Genomic DNA, 20,258 nt, shown 5'->3' with positions numbered 1-20,258 from the left:
ATCAGTGCATATATTTTTTAAACATTGAAATAGACATGAAGTGCATTTTGAGAATCATACTGCCTCTAATTTATATTTCAGATTGAGATATTTATTTTTTGCAAACCCAATTTTTCCAGCTATGGGTTAGTTCACTTCACATTTAAAATAAGTAGCAATGCCAATTCATATTAAAGGCTTTATTATAATAAGAGAATGTTAATTTAAAATATTTTCCTTTTTTATTCTATTCTGATAAATGGGGTTTTGAGTGCTATAGATTCTGTATTATTAATAATAGTGTGTAAAAATCTAACATTTAGTTGGCTTCAAAGCAAAGTTTTCAGTGTCAGCTATATGATGTGCATAAAATCCTTATTGAAAGCAAGTTGCTACTGCAGACTTCAAAGTTTTTTAATAGATAGTTCTAATGTATATGTCTTACATGTCTGACGTCACATATTCTTCTTCTGGATTGCTTCATTATACTGGCTGCTTAAACAACTAAACAGAAACATTTGCCTTCATTCATTTACATGAAGCTAAACAATACAAGATACTTTGTTTTTAACTCTCTATAGATTACTTTCCCCTTTGGATTTCTTGCTTTTATGTTCCTTGCGTTTATTAAGGTAACGCCACCCAATGCAGACAGCCTTTAATGATATGCAGATAGCGTAACAGAGTGAGTTCACAAGTCAAGGAGAATCTCACAAACAACCTACTGTATCTACTCAGAAGAAGGCTGAAAGAACACACCCAGACGCACGCACACGCACACACACACAAACACACACGCACATGCACGCATGCACACACACACAAACACGCACATGCACACACAGCACATGCACACATGCACGCACATGCACGCACACAAACACGCACGCACACAAACACGCACACGCACACAAACATGCACACTTTTCCTACAGACTAACTGTGTTTTCATATCAGGGCATGTTCATTTTTGGTGGCAAAAGTAATTAAGATAAAGCATAGCTGCGTTTCATTTTTTAATCAATAAGTAGCGCTAACATAATTTGAATTTGAGACAGTAGCTACGGTTTACAGAAAATGTTATTTTGCTTTTATGTATAGTAGGTCAACATTCTTGCACGTTCATACATTACATTTTGTACTGTTATAACAAATAAAGCAACTATTTCTAAATCTGCAGAGCTATACAAATTTTGATTTATTTTTTTAATAAAAAATATCTTATTGCAAGTAATAAACAAAACATAACTTTATACACACACACACACGTATATATATATATATATATATATATATATATATATATATATATATATATATATATGGACTTGAAGTATTTAGGAAAAGATCCATGTTTTTGCAAACTAACATCTCCCCAATGCGTTGAAGTGAAGTTCCTCACCAATCACTCTGTGACTTACCCACTAGAGGTAATAGCATTGTATCTGTCATTCTAATATAAATGCCAGTGTCTAAAAGATGAATGTAGGTTAGATTCACTTCCATGCCTAACCTTTGAACAAACATGACAAGTAAACCTAATGCTGCTCAAAAACAGCAGGCTTCGTTCGAAAGGCTCTTGTGGTAATTCTCTTATCCTGTTTTGCCTGATTCGTCCATAAAAAGAGTACATTATTTAGTGTGTCCCCTGATATGTTACAGTGCTATTTTTATGCATACCTTTTACCTGTTTTTTTGTTTGTTCTTTTAGTTCTATATGTATATATTTGTATGTTCATCTCTGCTTAAATTAAACAAAGTCAAAGTCAAGTTTACACCAAGTCTTACATCCCAGTACTTAAACATTACTTTGCTAATCCCTTGTGCATTTGATTTAAATGAACTGCACAAATCTGTCTGATCTTTCTTCTCACTGTGCAGTACTGAGGGTCTATTGGGAATTAGGTAAATCTGTAACTCTCTAGGGCAAAGGCTTTGTTTGTTTTTTTTCTTTCAAATCACAATGGAGGTATTTGTATATTCACACACTTCACATTCTGTTTACATAAATTAATTGAAACCTAAAACAGCCAGGCACCACTAACACAACAAATAACACAGCCTGGATCTCCTTTATGTACATGTGCACACAACCTACAAATTAGCTCAGGCACAGCTGCATGCATAAGACTTAATAAACACAACACCAAGATGCTCTCTTAACTTTCATGCTTGTATGTTTAAAGTTTAAACCTGTCTAGAGTATATAAATGTAGAAAATTCTGCCAGGTCCGTTAACCAGAGAAAAAAAAAACAACATATATCTATTAAACTCAAATAAACTTGGAACCACATGCTTTGAAAAGTACTAAGCTTTACCACAGTACAGATGACAAGCAATCATGCTAAAGTGTTCAGCGAGATAACATCCTTTCACTTAAAAGAAGAAAAAAAGAACAATACATTAGCAGATTATCTGCACAGCGCATTCCAGTTTCCCCGTCTTATAGCAGTTGTATCTTGAAAGCAATGCAGATTTCTATTTTTTTTTTTTTTTTTACTAATGGCAGCTTCAACTCCTTGCATGCTGCAGTGTCTGCATTCTGCAGCGACTGTGATAAAAGCAGCTACCTGGGAGGATGCACAGTGCCATCTCATATCCATGTCTGCCTGGCTACCCTGCGTGCTTTAAGCTTTTTTTTTTTCTTAATTCTTAATGGAAATACTAGGAAATTTAGTCCATCCTCTGAAATCAATACTGGTGACAGGAGAACTCCTAGAATCAGTGGGAGATCAGGATGATAAATTGCCTGCGCATCAGCCCAGCCTATCAGTACCCTGCACACAGATGGGCGAGGGGAAGACTCCAGGCAGGCTCCATCTGTCACGTGTCACTCAGTAGCCAATGGCTGTCAGGCAGCTCGGAGCAAGGATGCTGCAGTTTGTTCTGCATATGAGATGTGCTGTACATCACCATCAAAAGCAGCTCTGGCAAACTGTTGGCAGACAGTCCCAGAACCTCAGCTGTAGCTTCCAAGGGGAGAACACAGATTTAAGCATTGTACATACACCATTAAATTTGGCAATTACGGCATATTAGTTCGAAATCAAACACATTATACTATAAGTAATTGCATGTTAATGTTCCTAACTATGTGTTGATTCCCTTTCAAATAGTGTGTTTCGTTTCCTATTCTGGGGATGTTAATATAGTTAATAATTTTTTTGCAGTGCATAACAATGACACAAAGCCATATTTACATTTGAAATCAAAGGTTTGTTCTTTTTTATGCAGCTTTTTTTTGTCTATATATAGAGTGAAATGGAATAAGGCTTTGGAGGAGATACCGGTAATTAAGACATTTATTTTTCACATGAACTGAATTTATTAAGCGTTTTCCTAACAAAATGTGCCACAGAAGGGTACAGCCGCCGTATCCTGAAAATCTAGGTAACCACATGGGACCCAATTTGTATGTGGCTTTCATTGATCACACACAAGTACAGTGCAAACACTGTGAATAATATATAGGATATGGGGATAACCGGGAAAATAATCAAGTACCCTTTTATAAAAGGTCAGTACATAATACATGTCTTGAAATGACAACAGCACAAATTATACATTAATTAGAAAGCATCTTATTAGGGGCTAATCACTGCCACTATGTTTAATTTAATTAATTCCAGAGAGAGTGTTGCCACAAAAGTATTTTAGTCTTACAGGTACACCAACAAAGAACATTTAGACCAGATAATACACAGACAAGTTCTTTAGAAATTCAGACATTAAATTTCATGGATTTAAAGGTGTTTCAAGACAAGAAAACGCTTATGTTTTCTTTAGACAAGCTACTGTAGTTCATTTTTTGGACATTGGAGAGTGCAAGATTGTTATATTTCAGGCACAAATTTAGCAAGAAATATAATTTCTTGAGCTCATGAATAATTCATTGTATTCCAAGTGTTAGTTCTATTTTTAAAGAAAGTATTGCAGTCTTATTCTGAAAAGATGTTAAACAAAAATGGTTCAGTGCATTGGATTTTAAAGCTGACAAAGTACAGTATGACATTCAAAATGTATTCAGTATTTAAAATGTATTCAGTATGTGTTCAGTATATTTTCTGCAAAAGGAAAAACACCACAACAGCCCTGCTGTTTATTCAAGGCACCTCATGATCTATACAACAGCATTCCTACCTACCAGAAAATACAATGCAATGTCTTTCTACAATATATTACATTACAATGCCTCCAAAAATCTGCTGCTGTAGAAAATCACATTAAGTGATCTGCTGCTGATAGCAGACCGAACATTGTGGGTTTTTGTGTTCAGCTAATGGGCTTAAAATGAAAACCAGTGTAAAACACCCAATCTATATTCAGATAGATTTTCACATACCATCCCATTAGCAGAAGTGTATGCGCTGTCTAATTTGCACTTTGCAGTGGTAAATATACAGCACTGTGCAATTAATAATTCACTTCTGTATATATCCTGAGGTCCTGTAAACTCAGACCACGGCCTGGTATTTGGAAGTATTTGATTTGAAAGAAAGTATGTGTTCTGTAAATGTCTGCTGGTGTCTCAATGTGTATCTACCTGGAATATTATGAAAACTATGGAGGACAGGCTGTATTCTAGTCTTAGTCTTAGTTCGTAAATTTGTGCAACAGACCTATATACCAGTGTCTTCAATATCTAAATATTTTAAATGCAATATATATATATATACATATATATATATATATATATATATATACATATATATATATATATATATATATATATATATATATATATATATATATATATATATATACATACATACACACACACACACACACACATATACAATATGGACTGGAGTGGAGGCATACAGTGGGAAACTATGGCCCCTGAGGGAAGAACAATAATTACACTATGTAACACAATTTTTGTTCCTGGGTAGTAAGTGTTATTTCCTAATTGCTTATGCCTCAAAAGTATAGAAAATGGCTATTATTCCCCACAAACTTTGCTTTTGTGACCAGGACAGCCAGCTAGCAGCCCACACATCAGGAATGTGATGACCTCCATCAGACTGACCCTTCATGTTACAATGACAGGGCTATCAATTTATGTACAGTCTGAGTGGAACACTTACAAAATACCAATGCTGCATCTTAAAAATATATAACAAAAAGAAACTACTTAGTTACCAAAAAAAATATAAAATATTTAATAATATGATAATGTTAACTAACATATATATATTTTTTTAAAGGAAGCAAATATTATACTTCCCACTATTAATATTACCACTGTATAAACACCAAGGCATGCACTTGACACCATTAACCCCTCAGGTTTTAAGCTGCCGATACACTATATTATAAGACAAATGGAAGAAGAGAAGATTGGTATGAAAAATAATTGTACTGTTCATCAGTGTTTGTTATCTGAGCGTGACTGACACCAGTGAATCACTTTGACAATACTTGACTCTTAAAGAAAATTTCAGCTGAAACCGGAGTGCAGAGCTGGCCAGCGAAGGGCACCTTTCATTAATAGCCTTGAATGGTCAAGACTGTTGATCACTCTATTCTACTATCATCTCTTGCTGACCTGGGGATCTCTGGCACTGCTCTGGCCTGGTTCTCCTCCTACCTCTCCAACCGCACTTACCAGGTAACCTGGCGTGGAGCAACCTCCACACCTCACCCTCTCTTAACTGGAGTCCCCCAAGGGTCAGTCTTGGGCCCTCTCCTGTTCTCTCTCTACACCCGCTCCCTGGGCCCCCTCATCGCATCCTATGGTTTCTCATACCATTTCTATGCTGATGATGCTCAGATTTTCCTCTCCTTCCCCACCTCTGTCTCCACCATCTCCTCCCGTATCTCTACCTGTCTGTCTGCTATTTCCTCCTGGATGCACTCGCATCACCTCAAACTCAACCTCTCTAAATCTGACCTCCTTTTCTTTCCCACCTCCTCCCCCTCCTCTGATCTCTCTATCTCTGTTCCTCTGGAATCTACCACACTCTCTCCCTCCGCTAAGAACCTTGGAGTCACCCTGGAGCCCTGCCTCTCTTATTCCCAGCACATCTCCACTCTGGCACGCACTTGCCAATTCTTCCTGAGCAACATCCGAAGAATCCGACCCTTCCTCACCAACTATGCTACCCAGCTCCTGGTCCAGGCCCTGGTACTCTCCCGTCTAGACTACTGCAACTCCCTCCTGGCTGGCCTCCCTGCGTCCGCCACCCGTCCGCTCCGGCTCATCCAGAACTCTGCTGCCTGCCTGGTGTTCTTTCTGCCTCGCTTCGCCCACGCTACTCCACTACTCCGCTCGCTCCACTGGCTCCCGATCACCGCTCGCATCCAGTTCAAGACTCTTGTACTAGCCTACAGATGCCTTGACCAGACTGCACCAAGCTACCTCCAGACCCTCATCTCTCCCTACACCCCCACTCGACCTCTCCGCTCCACCTGCACTAGAAGACTAGCTCTACCTCCGCTACGCTCCCCTGCCTCCAGAGCCCGCTCCTTCTCCACCCTTGCTCTGCAGTGGTGGAATGGCCTTCCTACAGATGTCAGGACTGCCCAGTCCCTGACCACATTCCGGCGCCTCCTTAAGACTCACCTCTTCAAACAGCACCTGTAGAACTCCTCTGTTTGTATCCTGGGACACTATCACCCTTCATGTAAATGTGCTTTATTTTGCTCTTATCTGCCCCCTATTTTACTGCATTTAATCCTGTACTTCAGAATACTGTAATCTGCCAAGTGTTTAACCTGTAGTACTTTGTATTTAATCATATCCTGATGTAACTATTACTATTTAATCATATCCTGATGTAACTATCACTGTTATCTGCTGTATTATTGAATTGTGGTTTGTCACACTTGTACTTTGCTTGAATAAAAGTTATTGTATTTCTAGCTCTTATTGTATTACTTGTATTGTAACACTTGAAATGTATTTGCTTATGATTGTAAGTCGCCCTGGATAAGGGTGTCTGCTAAGAAATAAATAATAATAATAATAATAATAATAATAATAATAATAATAATAATAATAATAATAATCAAGAGACATGGAGATGAATTCATGCTGTCTCACCGCAGTCTACAATGGACACCAGTCCACAGCATGTCATTGACACCACATGCTACTCGCATCAGTCAATGTTGAACTTCACTGCCACTGGTGAACTTCTCAGAGGGTGTACATGCCTTCAAATGCCATTATAATGTATTGCCATCCACAACAGTATTTATTATTTTTTGTATTATTTAATATGTATTTACATGGGATTCCTATTGTGCTGTCCATTGTGTCTGATCATGATCCAAATTCTCCAACAGCAAAGGTAAATTTACATTTCGTAAAATTGAAGGCAGCAAAAAAAAATGTAGGCAATGTTAGCTTTTTTTCCTAACGATATGTTTGCATAATCACTTAATTGTATAACGAGACAGAAGGATGCACTGATGATGGATGTCGGATGGATAAATCAATCATTCAATGATGTTTACTGTACAGCTATGGCCAGCAGTGTTGCATCACCGTATAGAATTAACTAAATGAAACTTGCTGAATAATGTTATTAACATATTGAATTACATACCGCTTTGTAGTTTTCCATATACTTAAAAAAAAAAAAAAAAAAAAAAGACAATATTTCAAAATTTTGAAATCTAAAATGAAACGCTGTACTACTATTATGGCTTCCGGTAGACTTCTGCAATATAATTTTGTTGTTTCTTTGATTCCATGATGTCAAAAAAAATATTTAAATTATGTTCATATAGTTTTTTTTTTTGTTTTTTTTTTTAATTATGAATGAGGCCAGAAATAACAGACTGTGGGTAAGTGTGTGTTCCACATTTTCTAAAAGACCAGTAAGCCTTTTTATTTATATGCCAGTTCAGCAAGCTAAATTATAAATTAGCGATTTGGGAAGTTGATTATTTTTTCAGACAGTGACTAATAGGAATTGCTTGTCACATAACTATCCAACCAGAACAGCCTCTGGATATGGAAAGTAATACTTATTGTTAAAAATAGGGTTCACGTTTCACATGCATATTTATCACTGGTCTTACAACAGAGGCCATACAAAGCAGAGCGCTGCGGAAAGGGATAATCATTTTAAACTGATGTAATCAAGTGTAAAGCAAAGCTGCAAGTCTATTAACATATCTGTTCCTCTCAAGGGCTGTGACTGTATGTAAAATACGAATATTCAGCATTTAAAAGTGATTACACACTAACCCTGAAGCTGTGTAACGGGTTCACTCCAAAGACAGGGGAAGATACAGATTCACAATTTTTAGCATGGTATGTATGATGTGAATGTAAAATAAGATAATTAAGCTTCCTAGAATTGGTGGATTTGGGCATTGATGAATTAGAAAATGCACAATGGTTTGAAAAAAATATATATTCTTATGTGTTATAATAATTAGTTGGCAGATTTAACTAGACATGCTGTAGTTAAACTAAACAGCATGTCTATGGTTACCATTGCTTTTAAATAGGAAGAATAATACACAAACAGGGTGGTCATTATTTATTTACATGTCAATGTCTATGGGCTTCAGAAGCTGTCTTCTCTCATTATTTTGCAATCTGACTGAGAGTCACCTGGTTAGAAACTGCTGTGAAGAACTGTTTTTGCATTGCTGGGCTCCAAATGTTGTGTCTGTTACTGCACTGATGATGACAATAGGATGACATGTGGGAGCGGCTGTTTTATACTGCAGTGTATGTAGCAAGGATCCGGTTCTTTGCTATTCATAACAGTGAGAAGGTTATGATACTAGAATAATTGCTCCACCCTAAAGCAGGATACGATCAGGGAGAAAAAAAAAAAACAATACAATAATTATGAACACTGCAGAAAACGCTGATGCACTTGCTTCACAAAATAAATTCATGGGCTTGCTGTGTGGCTTTACATTACCATTTATTGTTGTTACAATGTTAAACATGATTGTACACAGCAACTAGTCATTGTTATATCATGATTGGCCATTAAACAATGGTAGAATGGATTTCTGAATGTCTGGGTAGCAGCAAGGTGGAACATGGCGAATCTATGGAAACACATTGAATCTGGTTTTAGTAACACAGAAGGAAGACATTATCGTTGTGTATCAGCTCATGAACTTCCCCTAGGAAAAGTTTGAAGAATATTAAGTAAAGCTTGCAGTGTATGTGACAGGACTTTGAATTTCAACAAATTAACTTGCTATTGATAGTGCTGACTTCTTTCAGAAACAAAAAATAGAAAATCATTCCTGGCGGGCACAAACCTTGGCACCTTTCCATTATCTCCTGGGCAACTTATTACAACCTGGTTTGAAGAAGCATCTGCTATCTCATGCATTAATACTCTGATTTGACCTTTAAAATATTAACTTAACTTGAACCTGACAAAGCGTACAATATCAGGCTTTAAACTTCAAAAGAAACCATTTTCAAGAGAAACATCTCATACATTTAGATCTGATTTAAACGGTACGGTATTGTGAAAAGGCCCCTTGCTTCATCTTCACGTATGCAATTCAAACAGAATGCAGGGACCTGAAGATATATATATTTTTCATTAAACTATATATATATATATATATATATATATATATATATATATATATATATATATATATGTAGTAGCAGCGGTGCAGGTGGACCGGCTTTGTCTGTGGCTGTATTGCATCCCGGAACCCGGAACTGTTTACTTGCAGGATTTGATTGCTTGCACCATGCGGCAGGTGCTGGGACTTGGTGCTGAAACAGGCAGTCTACATGGGGATCACCAGGTGCTGAACCCCATGAGGCTGTACAGGACTCTGATTGGATGAGGAACATGATAATCTATTACCTTGTTGTTAGTTGAAATGTATTTGCTTACGATTGTAAGTCGCCCTGGATAAGGGCGTCTGCTAAGAAATAAATAAATAATAATAATAGTTAAAGGTCAGTGAGCGCTGATTGGTCGAAGCCTCACATACTTGTAACTTTGTGTTTTCTGTGTTTGGGTTTGAGGGGGGATAGAAGAGGGTGCATCAGGTGTGTGAGTGTGTGTGCATTCAGAGAGTGGAGAATCATGGGCTGTGAGCTGTGGTACTTACTGTGAACCGGCTGCTGCAAATAAAGAGCCTGCCGGCTATTGAACCGTGCTCTGTTGTCAAGACTGCCTTCTTTGTCCGATAGCAAATAAGCTGTGCTTAACTTCTTGCTGAAGCAGAGCTTGCTTCTCAATTGCCAGTAATCTGACCATTAAATAAATCTCAAGCTATTCAATACAAATTCCATCAGAGAGGCATGAACAGGTTTTTGTGCTCATTGGCACTGACAGGCTTTTTTCTGTGCAATTCCATAGATCCCTTCAGGTACATTTCTAACATACTCAAAAGAGAGTTGCAATGGAAGTGTCATTGTTAATGGCTTATGTTCCCCCCTCAATAAAGTTATTAGCAAGCTGCCAATTATAACCGACTAAGTACTATTCAAAGAGAAAATATTGCTCCAATACGTTATGTAAAATTACACTTATTGGAAGATGTAATATGGTAAGAAAACCGTGCTGCCAAGCACAAGCAGCCATATGTGGCGTTTCAAGGAGGCAAAAGGAAGATGCTATGAACAGTCTTGGAAAAACAAGGATAGGATGTAATACATAACAGAGGCTTCTTAAACTAGGCATGTACAGGTGCTGTGGTTAGGATCTGAGGGGTTCCATGCAAGAATGATGAAACCCACAATGTGGTTCTTCCCCTGATGCGTATTCTTAGATCTGTTTACCATTGTTGGTGTGGGTTATTTATTACATGCATGATCGACTTACTGACTAACTAACTAAGAATAGTAATAACAATAATATCGGTAACACTTTACATGAAGTGTCTCTAATTACTGTGTATTTACGTTGTAGTTAGTAAATACTTGTGTACTTATACATACTGACAATGTTATTATGCATAGTTACAATGTAGTTAATGTGTAAATCTTTTTTTCCACAATATATGTAACTATACAACTGTATCAGAAAAAGTTTAGGGTTAGGTTTAGATTTGGGTTTAGGGTTAAGGTAAGCATTAGGGTTATATCATGAAAAATAATTACACAGTAAGTACATTGTAACTATGCATAATAACACAAATTATGTATAAGTACACATATATTTACCAAATACACAGTAATCACAGACACTAAATGTATTCTAACCCACATGTTATTAAAGAAGGTAGCTTTTCTTATCGATGCAGTCCGTGTTCCTGTAAACTTGGCATGTCGACACATTTCAAAAGAGCGGATGAGTTATAACGTCTCACAGTAATCCTCCTTAAGTGTGACAGTTGCATAGGATTCCATTAGATGTAAAATACAATTTGCCTTCGCTGTCATATTAAAACAAGTGCTTGTAAAATATGAATGATAAATTAAAGTAATGGTAGGGCTTTATTTGTTCTGTAAGTCTATAATAAACAGGGACCTATAGAAAACAGCAACATTTCACTAGTTTCTTGGTAATTTCACTTGTTTCTTGGTATTTATTGTTACCAATTCATAGCCAAGATTGCTTGCTACTATGAGAACATTCCAAGGTTATGCTTTCAACACTTGTAATAACTGTCTGCTACATTATAGCATGTGTGATATAAAAATATAAAGAGAATTTCATCTGGAAAAAAATGGTACCTACAGCTGCATTCTGTAACAACAAAACAAATATCAAACTGCATGGCTGACGGCTGACATGTTGCATGTTCTCGCAATATGTCATTATGGGTTGCTGCCTGACCATTCCAGTTATTCTTGAAAAAACAGGAAAAGCTCAGCATAATATATAAATAATTGTTGTGCAGCCCTCTGCCAGGCTAACACATTTATATTGAACTGACAGAGACAGTCTGAGACATAATGTGTTATACCAGAATCTTCTCTCTGCTTTGATGATATTTTAGTAGAATGTTTCTTGCGCTAGCTGAATCACTTGCCATGACCTTATAGTGTCACAGAAGAAAAGGTTAATCTAAGATAATCAGATCTAATAAATTGTAGTTATTATAAATTAATTCCCCTTGATTGCATGTTTTATTGCATCCAGTCAGTTGTGCAAAAGGTGTTGCTCTGCATGAAATGGGCCAGATGTGGCTGGGGCTTGGACATCCTTGATCTGAACTTAGGAGAGAAAAGCTGGGTACAGGGGTGCCACATTGTCCCTTGTACTGTATTCAAGGTTTGCAACGTTTCTCTGTCTTACAGTACACGTTAGAGAATGACAGAAGTAGCATACTTGTTATATCTGTTTCTGTTAAAGAGGAGGAATATCCATTAATGTGAGGAGACGTTAATTAGGTATGATACTTCTACTGGTACCATTCAAGCTTTAGGTAAAGTATATATATATATATATATATATATATATATATATATATATATATATATATATATATATATATATACATACATACATACATACACACTTCAAATAATGCATTTTTGCATTTTTAGTGGTTTGTAAATGCTACAGAAAAACACAAAAAGACACTTCTGCACATTATCCACCACTCTCTGACACATACCTGGAAAAATTACTGAAATCTGAGACGTCGTTGAATTTGCACTGACTGGAAAATAAAATAACTCAGTGCCGTCTCAACTCCTCCCCCAGTGTATTTTTTCAGTGGCAATGTACACAATATCAAAAATAAAGATGTACTTTCTTTTGCATGTTTTAATTAAATTAATTTACTCAGCTTAACTTAGTGTGTAGTTCACGGGACGGAGCTATGCCACCTGAGTGTTTATTGACAGAGTTAGTAAACATATACACATGGAGAGAGGGGCTCCGCTTCTTCAAGGCCCAACATTTACTTGATCGATAGACACGATAAACAGGAGGGGGGCCACCGTCTCTGAGGTTACCCGACATACGAAGAGGCTCGCGAACAGCAGTGTGGAGTAGTGGTTAGAGCTCTGGACTCCTGACCGGAGGGTCGTGGGTTCAATCCCTTGTGGGGGACACTGCTGCTGTACCCTTGAGCAAGGTACTTTACCTAGATTGCTCCAGTAAAAACCCAACTGTATAAATGGGTAATTGTATGTAAAAATAATGTGATATCTTGTAACAATTGTAAGTCGCCCTGGATAAGGGCGTCTGCTAAGAAATAAATAATAATAATAATAATAAAGTTAGTATTTGTTAAAACATATAATGCATGGTGTTCCACCTCTTTGAAGCCCAACATAATAGAAGGGGGGTTCCGTCGCTGAGGAGACCCGACAAACAGGAGAGGGGCCACTGTCTGAGGAGACCCGACAAACACGAGGGATGCCACCGCTTGGGGACCCTCACATAGAGGCATCAGACCTGAAAGAAGAATCACAAAAGAAACATACATGCAGATGGAAGGGTTTGGCCGGGGGACCCCTCTGACTCATGGAGAACCCTCCTCTATGAGGTAAATGAAGCGGAGCTTAACAAAGGGTTGGAGAAAGTGAAATCACTAACCCCCCAAAAGATGGACCCCCGGCTCCCCGCTGACGCAACATGAAGAAAAAAGAGAGAACCGCCAATGCATAAGAAAGAAGAAAAGAGAAAACATTTAGACGAAAGAAAACAAACACTTAACGTGACAAAGGGGTTAGTAGACTGTACCCTAATGACTATGTGAAGACCCTCTGCACAGTGGAAAGAAAAAAAACCCTTTCTTTAATTTTATTTCTTAGGGGGAAATCTTTGGTGGCTCAGGCAGAAAGGTCGTCCCCACTCCGGACATACTAGCAATGGACTGATGTGCGGAGGATATTTCAGATGATGAAGAACAAATATAACTTTCAACTGCTGATGAAGTCCAGCGCCCCATATTTTTAATTAAATGCTGGTTAATGTTGGCTTTTGCGGCTGAAGTAGCTGCCCCTATTCTAAATGAATGAGGAGTGTAGAATTGCGAAGGAAGACCTGCTCTGGATACCACGGTGGAAAGGTGTGCTGAAAACCAATGCCTTGATACAATGGACCGGCTTGAATTGATAAACAAAGGGTCGGAGGATGAAATGGCTTTGCGTTCTGCAATGTACTTCAACATGGAAGTGAAGGGACACAGAGGAGAGTTGATCTTAGAAAGCTGAATACATTGTCCTTGCCGCAGTTGATCTGTTTTTGAAATGTGAAGAAATAAGATGAAATGAGAATCTGGGATGAGCTTGAGGTCACTGCAGCGGATACCTAGGGTAGGAAAGCTGGCAATAGAAGGAACTGTATATTCAGAACATCTCAAAAATCCAAAAAATGCAGATAGACATATGACTTCCATAGTTAAATCATCAAATGGAGAAAAACAGCCGTGGCGGAGAATTGAAATCAATTTACTGAGAATGTCCATAGAAATAGGCAGGGGAGCAAAAGAAGGAGCCGGAGAGCACTTGGAAATTCCTCGTAAAAGGAGACGAACCGCTGGAATTGATAATAGAGTTGGGGAATTGATGGACATCAAGTGAAATTGATGCTGAATTCCTGACAAATATAGTCTGATTGTAGCTGGTGCCAGATGTAGAGAGTCCTTTGCATGCACTATGAACGCCATGATCCAGTCCTGGTTGAATGGAGTAGGATTAATCCTGCTTTGTAAACAGAAAGTTACATAACATGCCCAACCTGTAGAGTACGAGGATCTGGTAGATGGGGCAAGTGCTGATGCCATGTAAACTTGAGCTGAATTAAGAAGTTTATTAATAGTTGGATTTAGTTGAAAATCAGCTGATTGAACTGTGGCGTTGCTGCTGGATATTGCAGAGCTGAGGGCAGCAAACTGTGGAATTTGGAAATCTTCGAGAATGACACGTCTGATTTGTGGAGATATAGTGTGACGTCTCGCTGCAGTTGGAGAGGAGGATCCGTATGTAGATGCAGTAGCGAGGTTGTATATTGGAGGATCTGCTTCGCTGGCTGAAATTAGGGCTGGACCGGAAGAAGCTGTAGGCGGCGCTGCAGTATTTGATGCTGAAATTAATGACTGCGCTGTAGATTGTTTTCCCTGTTCCATAATAGACACCCTTTTTTCTAGATCCGACAGCTGAGAACTCACCGAAGATAGAGTATCGGAAAAAGGCTGTATAAATGATTTTATCTCGTTGAATATTTGCGAATGTTGGATTTCAATGGCTGGCTGCTGGTTAGCGGTGCTAGTTGTGGGGGTGGTTAGATCCGGAATAGACTGCCTGCTGTCTGTTTTAGGACGCTGAATGGCTGGGCGTGGCTGATTATGTTTTTTCGGAGGAAAGACTGGTTCTGCTGAGACTGAATTGCAATAGAGAATGAAAAGAGACTCTCTATCACTCCCTGCCGGAATCGCATTACCATTTTTAAGGAGGGTTTTTATCAATTTATTCATGGGCCAGTCCTTCCAAAACAATCGATCCGGAGGGGCGTCCTGAGGCCGAAGGTGCTTGGATCGCCGCAGATTCGATGTTTGGGTGGCAGGAACGGTAGGCAGCATTTGAACTGGAACCTGGTTGAGATCCTGATCAGGAGCCTGATCAGATGTAACTGAAATACCAGAAGGGGAGAAAAAACAGAGACTGGATGGACCCTGGATTGAAGCTGAAGGAGAATGATCTGTTAATGACAGAAAATCCTGGGAATCCTCTGAATCCGATGACAACTGCTGTAAGTACTCCATTATTGAGGTACGCAAAAGTAGATGGGTCTTGAAATCGCTTAGGTTTAAGCCAAAAACGAAAAAACACAAGACAGCGAGGTAGAGGTGACTAATGTTTAAATAAGGTAGATTTAATTGAGGACAGCAGATGATAGGTTGTTGGTGCCTAGCTCCGCCCCCTGAACCCCACCTATAAGTTAACATTTCAAAGTTATAAATGGGACTACTTTATTGGCGTAAGGATATTTAATAAAAAAAACAAATAATTTTTTGCCCTAGACATGGTATATGCTTTATTTTTCTTCAAATACACTGTTTTATAAATGCAATAAAGCCCTTAAGGGCGTCCATATATGTTGAATATGCTGACTTCTCGGGGGTTTAGAGGCACTTGACTTCGTCACATGCCACATAGCGCCCCGAGACGTCCGTATATTCGACGTATACGGACACCCTGTCGGGCCTTATTGCATATATATATATATATATATATATATATATATATATATATATATATATATATATATATAGTTTATACCCTTTGCAATGACTGACAAAAATCTGTGTCACTGTCATATTAGATTTTCTTTAATTGAATCTGCAGCAGAGACAGGGAATAGTGCCCAGATTGTGCTGAACTCATGTAGTACTACATCTACCTGTCACCTGTGCCAAGGGACTGTGTGTCCTTCCTTCCCTGCAAACACTCAGGGTAAAAACAAAAGACAGGTCTAGGATGGAGACTGAATCGAGTGTCAGGAACCTGCTTGATATATATACATGTCAGCTTGGATAATATAGTTGATCAGAGTAAGCAGAAATGAGCATAAATCACTGTCAAGAGCCTGCACTGCCCTATTCAGGGAGAACATTGGGCTCTTTACTGGCTTATCGACTAGGAGTTGGTGCAACCTCAATCTAAATTTGAATTGATTCAAAGTTATCACATTTTAAACGTCTTCTAACTTGTTATTTTTCACCTCACTATTAAAGTGCACACCACGACTAAACAGCCTTGTAAAGACTACCACGGCGGTCATTGCCCACCCTTCCATAAGTGCCAATTGTTTCCATGTCATTTTCGGGTCTATTGGTGAATCAGCACTTCTTATTAAGACTTAACTGCACTTAAGCTGAAACTGATTGTCAAGGCTACATCATTTCAAATATAGGGGGAAAATATGTGACATTCCTCTCTCTCCTGATGATTTTAATTTGCTATAGGGACTCGAAAAATCTATAACATTTCCTGCACAGTGCTTGGCAAACACTTTATTATTGTAATTATTTTTCAGTCTAAGAACATGAGAAGTGGATAATCTTATTTAAACACTATCGCATACAAAAGCCTCTGATGTAAATGTACAGCAAGTGAATTTCAAAGCTGAATTCAAACTGGACAGATTCACAAATACAGTGTAGTGTGAATCATATTACTGTAATATCTATCTATCTATCTATCATCGATCTATCTATCTAACAACTTTGCATGTGACAGTTATATTTCCTACAGCAAATACTGTTTCAGTACAGAGAATATAAAGCTTGCAAGGTTTCAAGCAGGAAATCTATAGTACAAGTGCCTGGTACATTCATTGGTTAATCTACAAGCCTATTAACAGCAAGTTCCAATTAAGCTGTAATATATGTATATACTTATTTTATACTTATTTTGCAAACTCAGTCTTGTCGTGTTTTCGAATTACCACCTCCTCCCCAAACACCACCACCTCACTCCCAGCCTCATCCTGAGGGTGGAGTATACGATGCTCCTCTGCCTAATCAGTTTTGTTCACCAGGATGAACAAGTCAAATAGATTTATTATTTGATTGTTTGTTTTTTAGCAAATCTGTAATTGTTACAAGATATCACATTATTTGTACATACAATTACCCATTTATATAGTTGAGTTTTTACTGGAGCAATCTAGGTAAAGTGCCTTGCTCAAGGGTACAACAGCAGCATCCTCCACCTGGGATTGAACCCACTACCCTTCCAGTCAAGAGTCCAGAGCCCTAACCACTACTCCACACTGCTGGGCATATATTTCAAGCTCTGTCCACCTGAACATTATACTGGATCAAGGAGATCCAACAAAGCCTGTTTTTATTTTGCTCTAAACACCTTTCACTGAACACTTAGCAACAGACATTTTTTTTTTAATTTTTTTTTTATAACTGCTTCTGGTTTCAGACTGAGAAATAAACGTCAAGAAGAAAGCTTGCCCTTCTCTCCCAAAATATCCTGTGCAGACACCTTCTGAATTCATGGAAACAACCCACGGGCACTCATTGTCCATGATCTGAAGAAGAAACCCAATTCTGCCATTTCATTTCGTAATGTAATAATGTTACACATACAGTAGCTGATGCAATGCATTGCTCGATTTCCTAAAGTGGACATTCAAGGAAAGAGCTGCGGGTGGGAGAGGTGTTAGTTGTAACACATGAATAAATTAGGCAATGGTAACAGACCCCTTTTTTGTGTCTTATTATTTTAGTTTCCAAGCCCAAGATAACATCACCTCAGTAGTTAATATGGTACTTATCTGTCTGTTTTAATTATTTAGTATTGGTTTAAATGAAAGCTTGAAACAAAACACAATTAAAGCAGGTTTGCTCAACAAATGTATCATTAATACATGCTGCTTTGTATTGCGTACTGGTACGTATTAATACAAAGCACTGTTTCAAAGAGTCCCAAAGTGCTGATTTGTCACCAGCCAGGCTACTCGTTTTAAATAGGGTATAATAAATATTTAATCAGAATTCAAGGATGTAGATGCATATTCATGGCACTGCTGCTAGGGACTGCTAGCTGCAGAGACATATGCCCTTGCCCTTGCTTTACATAAAACTGCCAACTGGCACCAATGTGGAAAAGCTCACCCACAAGCTGTTCTGGATTGCTGACAAGCTCTGGCCTGGCCTGATAAACACTCTTGTGTTGTTGTATTATTCATTTTTAGCTAAGAGAAAAGAGTAGTGCCATAATATCTGGACAGCAAACTCTGGGTTGTAAATAATAGTTTGCAATTGCGTTCCATCTAAATTAATTTCTGAAGCACCAGGCATTCTTGACCGATGATAAAATATTCCGTCATAGCAACCATGCGCAATTATCATCAGAAATGGTAACTTGATTACTTTACGTCTAGACAATTCATATAATTACAGTCTATGCTGATGAATATGTACTTCTATTCTTAAATGCATTATTCTTCTATAATGGCATTAAGGACTTGACGGACATTCCGGTCCCTATTTAGCAACATTCGCAAACCCTTAAGGCAATAGCAAAACACTTTTGTTGACAGTTAGCTCACCAGAATCAGGCGCACATGTGGGTAAACAGATATTGCCCACATATGTGATTTAGTGTTTTAGTGCCCAATAGGCAAGTCAGCGTTAGCACTGGACATGGGCTGAACTTTAGGGGAGTGTCCTCATTTACATACAAATGTAGCGATTTAGCAAACCATCAACAGTGTTAGCGTTTGCGTTTCAATTGACATGTGAAAACCACGTCTAAACTGTGCGCAAATTACATGGTCGGCTATAAATACCGGTGAAACTACCAGGGAAGCAGACAAAGTAAAGCGAGAGAGAAAAAAGAGAAATAAAAGAAATATGGAGTGGCACTGTGGATTAATGTGATACTTTAAACTGTGATTTTGTAACAATTGTAATTCACCCTGGATAAGGGTGTCTGCTAAAAAATAAATAATAATAATAATTTCTACGTAGCCTGACAAAGAGAGGAGGAGGAGACGTCCTCAAATATTTAGAAATCATCTGTCTTTTCTGAGCCTGTCTGACACACAATGGATGCAGCAATTTCACCTCAACAGACAAACAATCACTGACATCTGCCAACTGCTTCAGGCTGACCTGGAAGGAGAGCACACTGTTTTCTTGTAGCACTAAGGTACACGCACCAACACAGAATAGGCACCTCTACGTAAATCGTAAGGGGACCTACTCTGTCAACGTGCAAGTAGTGTGTGATCTGTGATGCCAACAACTACATCACAAATGTGTATGCAAACTATCGTTGATCTGCTCAGGACTTGTTTATCCTCGCTAATTCACAGGTGGCAGCTGCGTTTCAGTGGGATGACAGTCTAAGAGGCTTGTTGATAGGGGACAATGGGTATCCACTGAAGCGGTGGCTACTGACACCGCTGCTCAACCCCATGACCCCTGCCGAACAGGGGTATAAGCGTACCTTTAAATGTACTCGTACTGTAATTGAGAGAACATTTGGAATCCTCAAAATGTGATTCCGATGTTTTAATGTCTCTGGGGGAACACTACAGTACACTCCTCAGAAGGTTAGCAATATCATCCTAGCTTGTTGTATTTTACTCAACATAGCTCTCCGTAAAGGATGTTGAAATTACAGAGGAAAGATTACAGAGTCTGATGGAAGCAGATGCTGCAAGTGCCAGGCAGGTCAGACAAAGTCTTGTAGACAGGGGTTCACATAACTGGTACACACTTATAAAAAACTGGTATGGACCAATAAAAAAAAAAAAAAAATGCTGACTTTGTTATTGTTTAAGACGCAAATGCATACCGTCAGTATATTTTTTTAACAGGACAGCATTTATAATAAAGGCAGCGACGGTGCTCTCGGTTCGAAGGTGAGCTATGCATGCCTAACATAAGGAAAACTCCT

General features: G+C 38.4%; 1 protein-coding gene across 22 annotated transcripts in view; it reads right to left on the bottom strand.

Annotated features, from left to right (window-relative positions):
- Window positions 1-20,258, bottom strand: part of LOC117402468 (neurexin-1) — a 389,183-nt gene that overhangs the window by 30,705 nt on the left and 338,220 nt on the right. The window contains exon 1 of one of the 22 annotated variants that reach the window (XM_059024687.1): window positions 2,551-2,677. The exons of 20 other annotated variants lie outside the window; for them this stretch is intronic. In XM_059024687.1, coding sequence (XP_058880670.1) covers window positions 2,551-2,583 — 33 coding nt within the window. In that variant the 5' untranslated portion in view covers window positions 2,584-2,677. Of the gene's footprint in view, window positions 1-2,550; window positions 2,678-20,258 lie in introns of those variants that run through there. One more of the 22 variants, XM_059024685.1, reaches the window with a different exon arrangement.

Source organism: Acipenser ruthenus, chromosome 5 (genome assembly GCF_902713425.1).
Source record: "Acipenser ruthenus chromosome 5, fAciRut3.2 maternal haplotype, whole genome shotgun sequence".
NCBI classification, from domain to species: domain Eukaryota; kingdom Metazoa; phylum Chordata; class Actinopteri; order Acipenseriformes; family Acipenseridae; genus Acipenser; species Acipenser ruthenus.
Note: the sequence above shows the minus strand (reverse complement) of the source record. Positions and strands in the feature narration are given on the sequence as shown.